At 41.9% G+C, this 11432-nt stretch overlaps 1 protein-coding gene across 2 annotated transcripts in view; it reads right to left on the bottom strand.

The window, feature by feature from the left end:
- Nucleotides 1-869: 869 nt before the first annotated feature.
- RHOJ (ras homolog family member J) overlaps nt 870-11432 on the bottom strand; it is a 97739-nt gene continuing 87176 nt past the window's right edge. Inside the window, exons 4-6 of one of the 2 annotated variants that reach the window (XM_025197950.1) lie at nt 9651-9746; nt 7793-7916; nt 870-7692 (exon numbers count right to left, since the gene is read on the bottom strand). In XM_025197950.1, coding sequence (XP_025053735.1) covers nt 7640-7692; nt 7793-7916; nt 9651-9746 — 273 coding nt within the window. In that variant the 3' untranslated portion in view covers nt 870-7639. The remainder of the gene's footprint in view (nt 7693-7792; nt 7917-9650; nt 9747-11432) is intronic. The other variant, XM_006018665.3, reaches the window with a different exon arrangement.

Genomic DNA, 11432 nt, shown 5'->3' with positions numbered 1-11432 from the left:
GATTCTATCAAGGTGCTTTAAGTTTATTGGCATCCTCCTATTTAAAGAGACTTAAAAAAAAAATCAAAAGAATTTTAACCTCCCCGCCGCTTTTTTTCCGGTGTGGGTATTTAAATTTGTTAAATTTAAATTTGTTTTGGCTTATAGGATGTTTTATGTACTATCTTTTCTGCTGTTGTGTTTGGGTTCCCAGAAGTACGTAGGAAAGTTTATATTTCCCTCCATGACAAATACAAATTCTAACTAAAATTAAAAATATATAGATGGAAAGCATTTTTATTAATAATAATTTTTGGACTCTTCCTTAGATATTGTAACTTAATGTTAGGGCCCAAAGCTACAAATTATGCCTCCTGAATTTGACTTTGTGTTTCTGCCTAATGTAGAAAAGTAAATTCTACTCTTGTACTGCATGCATTATTCCTAATTAACTTTTTAATCCCATCTTTACTGTGCAAAAAATGTCTATACTTGGTTAATTTCACTGTGCTCTAGGAAGAGAACTCAGATTGCAGACTTGCGCCTTGGAAAACAATGAATCCCTTCCCATTGATTTCAGGGGGGGTCTTTATTCCCTTACAAATATTTGAATTGATAACATTTTTTTGTTCATTTTTACGCAGGGTACAGATATCCCTAGAAAGTCTCTTTGATCTAGTTTGTTTTGATCTCACCTCCTATTAGAAATGCTGTTCCTCTCCTGCTAGAGCTACAAACCGGGAGGCTAGGAACAGAAATTGCCCATAAACCAATATAAGTGATTGGAAACCAGTTGAAATCTGTAACACAACAGAAGTTAAGTGCACATAAACCACTTTCAAAACGGCTGAAACCAGTTTAAGATAAATCAGGATAGATGTAGTATCAGACTTAACTGATTTAGGTTAAACTGGTTTATTGAACTTCTGTCCCAGATCTGCTCCAGATTCAAGTTAACTCACAGTCCCCCAGCATCCCAGGATGCTTTGCACATCCCCTGCAAACCCTCACTTAGAGGGTGGGTGGGCTAGCCTTGGCCCAAGTTGTCTGCTCCAGTGGAGCTCTAGCCTCCCGGGACTTCTGCCTGGTCCACTGCACTCATGTGGCTGCATTTCAGGAAACAAAAGGGAATGTCTGTTCACTTGCTTATTGGTTCAATCTATGCATCTTAGACTAACCTGCAAAGACTGAATTAATGCAGTCTTTTTGATTGTCTGTACTTAAGAGGAGAGTTCTGTCATTTACAGATTTTTCACCAGCACTTAAAACATGACAAAGTTTCCTGGGACAGGTAAATATAAAGAACAAAACAGGTGAAATTAGACACATGTATTCTACCATCTGTGTAACAAATAATTCCCGTGGCATCAAGAGGGTATGCTGCATTATTCTGATGCCATGTTGCAAATGTGTTTGCAAACAAACTTAGTTCACTGCAAACAAGAACCAGAGACATTTTCATTTAGCTTTGAGCCAGATGAAGTACTTGTATTGTTCCCCCTTTGCAGTGGAAAGCTGTGGAAAGGGCCAGGAGCTATGACTAAATACGGGGCTGAACTGGGCATATGAGCAGCATCCAGTGAGGAGAGAGAGAAATGTTTCAGGTAGCAACAGCCAGCAGGATGAGAAACCTCAGCTGAAGAGTTTTTCCCTATATAACCTCCCATCATGCTGCCAGTGTTGCATAACTGGCTGATGTGATAGTGAGGGGAGATGGATTATGGAAACAGACAGCAAACTTTTCACAGATCTTGTCCTCACCATCTGTTGCAGCTGTTGGTGTTTGTGCCAATACAGCTTATAGCTGTCTTACTGAAGGGCTAAGCTATAAAACATGTTTTGTATCAGTGCTGCTGCCCCTGGTTTCAAGCAATTGCTCTAGTGACATATGGCGGCTTGCACCAAGGATGCGCTGCTGGATGGTCACCAGTGGCTGAAGTTTCCTATTGCAAAAAGCCAAGATTTTCAGATGTGACAAGTGACTGTGGATGCCTCACTCTCTGGGTCTCCAATTTGAGATAGCTCAGAGTGGGTCTAAAATTCAGAGGACTGGGATCTCAAACTGGTTACCCAGAGACATAGGCCACTTTGAGTATCTTGTTCAAGGCCTGCACTACTATCAGTGTGATATAAAGTACATGCACCCCATGAGCAGAGCCCTGGATGACTGACACAGCTACTTTGCACAAAAGGTAGGTTTTTCCACAACAAGATGCAGCCACTTGCTCGTTACAACCCTAAAACTGCTCAGGGCAGCACTAAGACATCCATTATTGGGAGTGATTTGCTTTGGTTTGGCAGGGTCACATCAGGGGTTTGTTTTTTGCCTCAGCCCCTTCCACATTTATTCACTACTTTGTTTCCAGAAGTTTGCTGAAATGTTGGGGCTCTGCTACCAGGGACTGTTTCGGTGCTAGACGTGATGGAGCACAGTGCTGAGTGTGCTGCTTACAGGGGAAGGGAAAGGACCTACAGAAAATGGGTTGTCTTTTTGGCATGAGAACCACAAGTGTTTATGGCCAAACATAACTGATTCAGGAATTAATTAAATGGGCTTCTCTACATAGCAGGACAGCTGGCTGAGGATCCTGCCGCTCTTACTCCCGTGGAACAGGCCATGGGAAAGTTGGAGTTGAGAGAATTCCTTGAAAAATAAGGTGCAATGTAGTGCAAGCAAGTGTAGCCAAGTCTTGGCTCTTGAGTAATGCTTAGGTTTCAGTTTCTGGATTATTAATGGCTTTTAGGGTTGAAGCCAAAGCTCACTCAAGTCAAAGGAAAGACTCATACTGACTTCAGTGTTTTTTTAGCTTTGTCCCTTCCTTAGGTAGAGCATGAGAAAAACATTTGGCTTCTTGATCTGGGGTAACAGATGGTACTTTGCATGTTGCATGCTACCTGTGGCAGAAGGCATTTAAAGGCACGTCTACGCAGCGCAGAACGGTGCTGTGCTGAGAAACCCAGGCTGACTCAGGCTCTGGGACCGGACTAGCCCCTACTCTGCCGGGCATGCCCTACCCCGGCTAGTGTCTCCACCTTTGCTTTGTATGGTGCAGACGTGTCCTGAAAGGCAGAGCAATGAAGTGCATGCAGGCTCCTAGCTCAGGCATTCAGGTCTGGATTGTCAGTTTGAGCGCTCAGTTTGGCTGCCCTGGAGCAGCCTGGAAGTGTGATTTTAACCGACTGCACTGACATGCAGGGCTGGTTAGACACAGTATGTAATTGGTGTCCTATCCTACATGATATACATACTGTGTTGGAATAGACCTGGTGTAATCGAAAGGCTTAATTTTGGTTTGGGGGTTTTGGTTTTTGGGGTTTTTTTGGTCCTTTGCTAGAACCCTATTCACCCTTCTGTTATGAATTAAAACCAAATCTTGTAGAATACTAAGGTTTCAAAAAGGGCCAAGGCAGATGAGTTTGCTAGGATCTAGCATGCTCTTTTGATATTTAAATGCATTTGAAATGATCATTGGCTATATTAATGAAGGTAGCAGGTATCTCAGAAAAGGCACTGGTATCAATTGAGTAAAAGGGTCATTGTCAAGTAGTTTCCTGGAGCGGTTACTCTTTACTTACTCTCCTAAGCCTTAAAATACCATTTTCTTTATTATCAATTCAGAGCCTCTATTCCAGGGGAAGCTACAAGCTCTCAGTATTTTAAAACCAGGTGACCTGTCTGCTTTCACTGGGAAAACCTGTATATTTTCTTTTTGTTCCTAATGGTGCTTGAAAATGATCTGTTGTTTCTGTTCCTTCCCTTGTTTCTTCCTTAGCATCATCGGTGCTGTCATCTGCTGTCTTTGTAACAGAAAAACACAATTAACTATTGGCTAGATTTTCAAAGGATCTCCTTATCTCTGCCTACCGTATTTGGGAAGAACATCAGTTTGGGCTTCTAAAGCTTATGTTTGCCTGTGGAAGTTGAGTTGCTCTCATCACAAAAGGTTAATGTAGTTATACAACTGGGTAGCTGCTTTCACAAATGCTGCTCTGTACATAAAGATGTACTTCCTTGAAAACACTAGGGGAGTAATTAAAGAGGCCTTTAGGACCTACATAAATAATGGCTGCTTTAAAAACATTCCTTCTCTATGGCATGGAACAAAAAATACACCGAATTCAAAGGCTATTTCTTTTTTGAAGAGGGTCAAATTTTGGTCATTAGCAACTTGCACGTATTTCTTTAACGTATAAATATGTCACCCAGCAAAATTGATTTATTTCACTCTATAAGTGTAAAAAATGTCTTGCCTTGCATTAATTAAAATATTCTTTTTCCTAAATAATATTCCTCTACAATTTGTAGGAGTTTCTGCATTTTTAATATACTGAGCCATTAGCTTTTTAGCCTCTACTATCAGAGTCTTTTTTTATTTAATTTCTGCAAACTACTGCAGTTATGTTAATGTTACAAGTTGCAATTTCCTTTTTATGTGAAATTGATTTTGATTTCCTTTTGATTTATCATATGTCACTGATATTATGCAGCACACACAAACTATCATTCAGTTATTTGTGGCTTCCTCAGATGTATGCTGAGAATATTGCATTGCACTTTTCCAATGTTCTCGTTATGTCTTAAACTGAGCTGTCAGTCTAGAATTTTATTTTCTCTTCATTTTGAGAAGCTATAAAAATATCTGGCAGCCCCCACCTTAGGACTTGGGTTGCAGTTCAGCTAAAACAGACTTGGCATCTATTTCTACCTTGCTTCTACGTAAGTATGTACTCTGCATCTAGCAATTCATAGGGAATAAAACAAGCATCCCAATTTACTTCCATTGAAATCAACTGCCAACCTCAGCCAGAGCCTGGTTCACCTCTAAAGTCGAGATACAGCATCTGCAGAATTTCAGTAGGTTTTGGGTTGGACCCTAGGTAAGTAAACTATTTGCTAAGTACTCATGTATCCATTCTGTCTGAACTTTCTGGTTGCTCCTCAGATATCTTTATATTCATATTAATTTACTTGGCATCCTGTGTACCATCTAAAAGAATTCCCACCGCTGCCCATAGTAGCTGCATGGCAGCAAAGGTATGAAATTGATGCTGTCACTTAATTCCAAGCCACCGGTCCTTTCACATTGAAGGAAACTTTATGAAAAAGTAACTTGCATCAACTCTGCGCTCTCTCTCCACCTGAGCCACGTTTTCCCAAACCTTTTTGTTAGCATATTTAAAGAGAAACTCTTTGACAATGAAACGGCTATGGGTGCTCATTAGGGACGTATACCTGAGCTGCAAGGACATCTCCAGACATTCTTCAGCATCAGTAATTTACCATAACTACATTTTCAGCCAAGTGAATGCACCATGAGGAAGAGATGGTTAGTGCAGTTTTACCAGGCACTGTTATAATAAAATGCACTTCTTTGCAAATTCACCTGGCCACGCTTGTATAGAAGAGCTAATTGGTGATCTCTACTCCCATGTACAGTTTGGGAGTGCCTGACCCTACTCCCATTGAGATCAATAGCACAGCGAACACAAACTTCATGGGGCTGTAGGGGATAGCGAGTTGCAGTTATTGAACAGAAATTGAGTCGTTTGCCATTATATCTTCAACAGGTGGTTTCCCACTGATTTAGGATGCCCTTGCTGTAACTATCTGTTTCAAAAAGTTTGCAAGTATCATCATCACAAGAGAATTTTGCCTTTGATTTAATAGGTGCAGAGTCAAGCCCTGTATCTAGGCTGTTGCTTATTTTGGGCCTTACTCCAAATCCCATTGGTTCCATGGGATTGGTTCCATAACCTTCCCTTAATGGCAGAGGTTTTCAGTTGCCCTTGTGCAAGCTGGAGCACAGTACAGGCCTTCCAAAAAGGAGAGTGCTGGCTATTCCAAATAATGGCAGGGCAGAGGAGAGTCTGTTGTTCTTTTGCCATTACTTCCCTGGGGTGATTGGGTGCAGTAACATTATTTATTCAAACGGTATTTGGAAATTTCAACTCTGGAAGTTGCTTTTGTCAGGGATTTACATTCTGAGACTAGAAACACAGATGTGCTAGCACTGAAATGTTATGCCTGGGAGAGGCGTTATCAGAAATGAAATCCATAACAAGACAGTTACATGGGCATTTCCAGGGTACTTGTAGGCAGATGCAAGTAATAAGACACCCTTAAAGTTCATCTCTCAGTGTCTGTATTGTAACAGCATTGTACTGTGATGTGCAAAACAACAGGCTCCCTGGAGAAGCCGCGGTGAAAAGGCACGCTTTATTCAACAGCAGAGAATGCTTATTGTCAGCTTTCATTCCCTTAAGATTTAGGTTTCCTGTTTCAGTACTACATGCTGCAGCACATCATTCTGCAAATTGCATGAAAGAAAGTTCCTGAGTATCAGACCCACACTATACCTTAAATGTTGCATGTAGAATAATGAGCATGGGAGGAAAAAACCCCCAACAACCTCTCAAAACAGTGAATAGCAGAAAGATGACTACCATTAAGACATGCTTGAAACTCCATTTGAGTTAATTACTTTCCATGAGAGCATCTTTAGAAAGCTATTTCATATAAGGCAATTGGATCATTGTAAAGCACTTAAAATCAACGTGAGCTTTGGCATGGTCTGGTTTTGTTGTCGCTTGCTGGGGGAGGTGTGGAAATCAACCTGGTCTATACAGTAAATGTGCAACTGCATTTACAAATGCAGCCCTTTGACGTTCTGAGTTTGGAAGGAAGGTTCTTCCACGCTGATACCTCACATCTATTACAATATTCTTTGGTAACACAATTTCTTTGTTTTCATGTTTTTCACTAAGATTGTTTCCCCTCTCCCAGCTTTTGAGAAGATGGCTCAGCCTGTACATTTCCATGAATACAGTTATCTGCATTTTTTTAATAAAAAGAACATTCCTTAAGTCTGGAGGTAAATGTTGATCAGTTCTGATAGTCCGAGTGCAGTGATAGATGGATATCGGCTATGTTAACGTGAAAGCAACATTTGTTTTCGTTTATGTAGACAAAGTAAAGTAGATCCTGAAATTAACAAATATCTTATATTGGACTGAGCTTAGGGGCCTGGGAAGTCCCCTGCCCCAATCCTATATTTCTATAAAGAAAAGTTATTTGAAAGTATATCCTGCTTATAATGTATATCTTGCATATTAAACCTTGAAAGAACTTTGTGTGCTTTTGATCCGTTCATATTCAATTCCTAAATATTGTAGCTTCATACTTTTGATCAACTTGTGTTTAAGGCTTCAAATGAAGGTTTTTTTGGTTCCATTATAGTGTCTTTCAAATTTTACACACAGAACCTTCATCTGATTCATGGAGTTGGCTGTTAGCAGGCATCATGTTTCATACTGGCTCAGTGCAGTCTAGCATAATGTGGGAACAGGCTGCAGATAGCTCTGTAGGGTTAGGAAAGCAAATAAACATTAGTTGGCCTACCATGGTACAGCTTGGAGGTTTCACAGAATGGAGGAATCCTATATGATTAAATAGGACTCCTTTCTGGTCATGTTCCCCATTAAAGTTGTGTGCGCCTCTCGTTGACATTCTAGCCTGCGTGGTTGAACTGAACATTAGCATTGTCTTGCTTTGCTTCTCAAGTGACCTCATACAACTGTGCAGCAGCCATGGCACTTCATGCAGTGTTTTTTCTTCTTCTTTGGGTTAAAAATGGTGAGGATTGCTTCATCGAAGACTGTTTTAAGACCTTTCTGTGTCAAGGCTGAACATTCCAAGTAACACTGTGCTCCAATCTTAAATGAGAGAGAGAGAAAGAGACTGTAAGTATGCACGGCTTGGAGAACAGGGAAATAGGAGACACACGTGTGCTTATGATCCATATAAATGTCTGACCTTGCAATTCTTGTATGCATAGAATTCCACGACATGGAACGAGCCAAGGCTTTAAGTGCGGTTTAGGTCCCAGCTCTGACTTATACCTGACTTCTTTCCTAGTGTGGGATGACTGTGAGACCCACTGGAAGGGAGAAAGTGGGGGGAAAACAGTAAACCCAGAGAAAGAACTGGAGCTACTAAGTGTCGTAGGTTGGGTTGTGCCAGGAAGAGAAGGTCTGGGTGTAACAGTTTGGAGCTTCCTAGGAAATATTGCACTGAGTAGCAAGTTTCTCTGAGCAGAAGCAGCTGTGAATTCAGCCCCTGCAACCTCGCATCCACATAGACGCAAAGGGTTTCCAGGAGGCATTGGCGCAGCCAAGAAACACAGCCCAAATATGCTGCCTTTTGATGTCTCTCTGTGCCTTGGTCTGCTTCCTCCGCTTCTCCATGTAAAGGGGCAGTATCAGATTAGGGTTTATAGGGGAGCCTACTACTGAGCTGGAAGCTGCCCACTTCTGTAGGCAAAGCTCTATCCACAATGTGCAAATGCAGAGCCCACAAAAATGAATTTGGATAAATTCAAGTGCTCAGCCTCTGATTGGTCCTTTAGAGCCATCTGATTGCAGCAAACCCCTGTTAATTCATCACCCCAAGGTGACTGTGAATTATCCAGTAGTGACCAATTATCATTGTACAGGAAGCATAGGGAATTAGCTTAATAGTGAAGTAAACCACAGTGGTGAGTTATCTCATAGGTGAATTGGAGTTTACTGTAAAGGCCAGCACAACCAATGTCTCTAGGGTGACAAGTCAGATATATAGGTGCACATACTGCAGGCATTCGTATAGGTATATTTTCATAGTCATTTCCACCTTCCCTGCTGACTACTTAGACCAGTAATAAACTACAAAACAGAGAAGCTGATCTTGTAAAATAGAAGTCTATGGCCCATATAGTACTAGAGAGATTCTTGAGATCAGTTTTTAGGAAGCTATGTGAAGGGCTATCAAACATAAGGCCTATCAGGGCATTTGGGGGTGTGCCGGGGTGGGGGGAGGGGTTGAAGCCTGTCACAGAATCCAGGGCCCTGGGGCTCCATTGGACATGGGCATGGGTGGTAGGTGGGCGAGCGAGGGCTGTGCTGATACCAAGTTTGCCCTGTAGCCACTTGATCTGCCACCACTGCCATTTGCCCTGTGGATCTGATGTATGAGGAGTCCTGGGGACTAGATCTGGCTTGAGGTACAGAGGGAGTTTGACAAACCTATCATAGAGGTTCACCTGTCCAAAACACCCGACCCAATAATGCTGAAACCTTGGGCAAGCTCTGACCTGGATGAAAACTTCCCAATTTGTTTTGAACGCTGCAGGCTAAATGGAACAGCTCAGCATCTGTAAAAATTCATATTTTTAGAAGTGGAATGCACTCCTCTGCTGAACACTGATGTGACCTTTTGTTCAGAAAAACCACAGGTTGCCCTGATAAGCTCATTTAAATGAATGTTTTCCACCATGTGCAGCCTGATTTATCAAGATGTGGAAAATAGCATATGCTACATCAATGTAGCTATTCCTACATGTACTAAAATACTGTAGTGGATGTTCTTTAATCAAAGAAAGATATTTCATTTTGTTCAGATTTCTCATTGATAGAGAAAATGTACCGCCACATGCTAGTTATGTACCATAGATTCATTGGTGTGCTCATCAAATAGTGACACTAAGGCAAGTGACAAGCTCAAGGTACGGTCTGTTTGGGTTTGAGGTTATAGTTTGAGTCCAAGAAAGGATAAAAAAATGAAAGAATCAAATTGTGAAGCAATAAGCCAGACTAGCTGTAGTCTCTGTTTTTGGGGTCTTGTGCAGCAGTGATACCTCTTTAGCTAGCTTCACTCCGTGTTCATAAGTGAGGGGTTTCTCCTTCATATAGAGCAGTCGAGCCAAAGTTTTGGGGTCATCACGAAGGTCAATCTAGTAGTAAGCATAAAACATAACGTAAGTACAGCTTTCCTGTGACTGAAGAAACAAGTTTTGCAATCTCCTACTAGCACACAGGTTTTGAAGCTACTCCTCTGCCTCTCAGTTAGATGCATTACATTTGAAGAAACACATTTTTTCCCCTTCCTCATTTCTTCTTATGCTCTTGTCTCCTCCCTGTTTCTTGGTCCAAGCAGCAAAGAGAGAAAACCAGAGAATTGTGGAAGAAGTTTATGGGCCTAATTCTATTTATTAAAACCATTTGGGAATTTTCCAACAACACTTTTATAGCAGAAAATGCAGTTTCTGAAAAATAAAGTCTCCCATGTGAAAATTTATGTTGATTTTTCTATTTTGTTTCAGGTCAAGGTGTCTTGAATTGGAACAGCTTGGCTTGGTGAACTGAATCATTTTGGGCCCATTCAACCTGACTGCCTAAACCGCTGTGGTGGCCTTCTGGCCCCATTCTTTCATATGTCTTATGTTCCTAGCTTATATTGTGTTTCCAAGAAAGCACTGAAGTGTTGTGGTGAATTGAGTTGCTACAATGCATCCTGCGAGTCAAGATGGGGGCCTGACCTGATGGAGAAAAATGGGGTAACAATGCATTTCTCATGAGCTATGGTGGCAGGTTGGACATATGCATTTTTGTGCTGAACTAGCTCAAAACTAAGTGCTTTATTTCATCCATCCATCCATTTATTTATTTAATCCATCTATCCACCAACACACCCACCAGCACAGTACCTGAACATCTTATATAAAAAATCAAGAGGAATACCAAAATCTTTAGTGTTTTCTATGGCTTTATTCCTGGCCTTTCTCCATTTATGAGGGAAAACTCTCCTTGGGGTACTATGTTTGTCTGTCTATAATCATCCATTCTCAACATCCAGGATAATATGGGCCAGAACCTTGCCTAATATTCTGGTATTGAGCCCAACAGCTCTATATAAGGTGTAGCATTTTTTTAAAGAAAGGAAGAGGCACTTAAGACAAGGGATGTAGTTGTCATGGGTGATCTAAATTACCCGGACATCTGCTGGGTAATGTCGGACCCAGCAGCCATGTCGGACCATTCTAGGAGGTTCCTGGCTGAGATACAGGACCTTCACTTAACCCAGGAGGTGCACAGTCCCACCAGAGGAAATGCCCTGTTGGACCTGGTCCTGGCCACAGGCGATGATCTGGTCAGGGGGCTCCAGGTCCTTGACCACCTGGGTGATAGCGATCATCGCTTGCTGGAATTCATCATCCAGCGCAGGGTGACAAGGGCCTGCAGCAAGGCGGTAGCCCTAGACTTCAAGAGGGCCAACTTCAACGAGTTGAGGAGATTGGTGGGAGAGGCTCTGGGGTTTGGGAGGGCAGGGGAACTCAGTGCCCAAGATGAGTGGTTGTTCCTTAAGGAGACGATACTCAGGGGCTAAGAGGTGACAATCCCAACAAGAAGCAAGGGGGGCAAGAGTGCCCAAAAGCCTCCCTGGCTCACAAAGGAAGTCTGGGAACGCATGGTTGCCAAAAAGGTGGCATATACCCGGTGGAAGGGGGGTACTAGCTCCAAAGAAGAGTATATCTCCACTGCTTGGGCCTGTAGGGGGGCTGTTAGGAAAGCTAAGGCGGACATAGAGCTAGGACTAGTGTCCAAGATCAAAGATAATAAAAAGTCCTTTTTCAAATATA

The sequence above is a fragment of the Alligator sinensis genome, unplaced genomic scaffold (genome assembly GCF_000455745.1).
Source record: "Alligator sinensis unplaced genomic scaffold, ASM45574v1 scaffold13_1, whole genome shotgun sequence".
Lineage (NCBI taxonomy): Eukaryota > Metazoa > Chordata > Crocodylia > Alligatoridae > Alligator > Alligator sinensis.
Note: the sequence above shows the minus strand (reverse complement) of the source record. Positions and strands in the feature narration are given on the sequence as shown.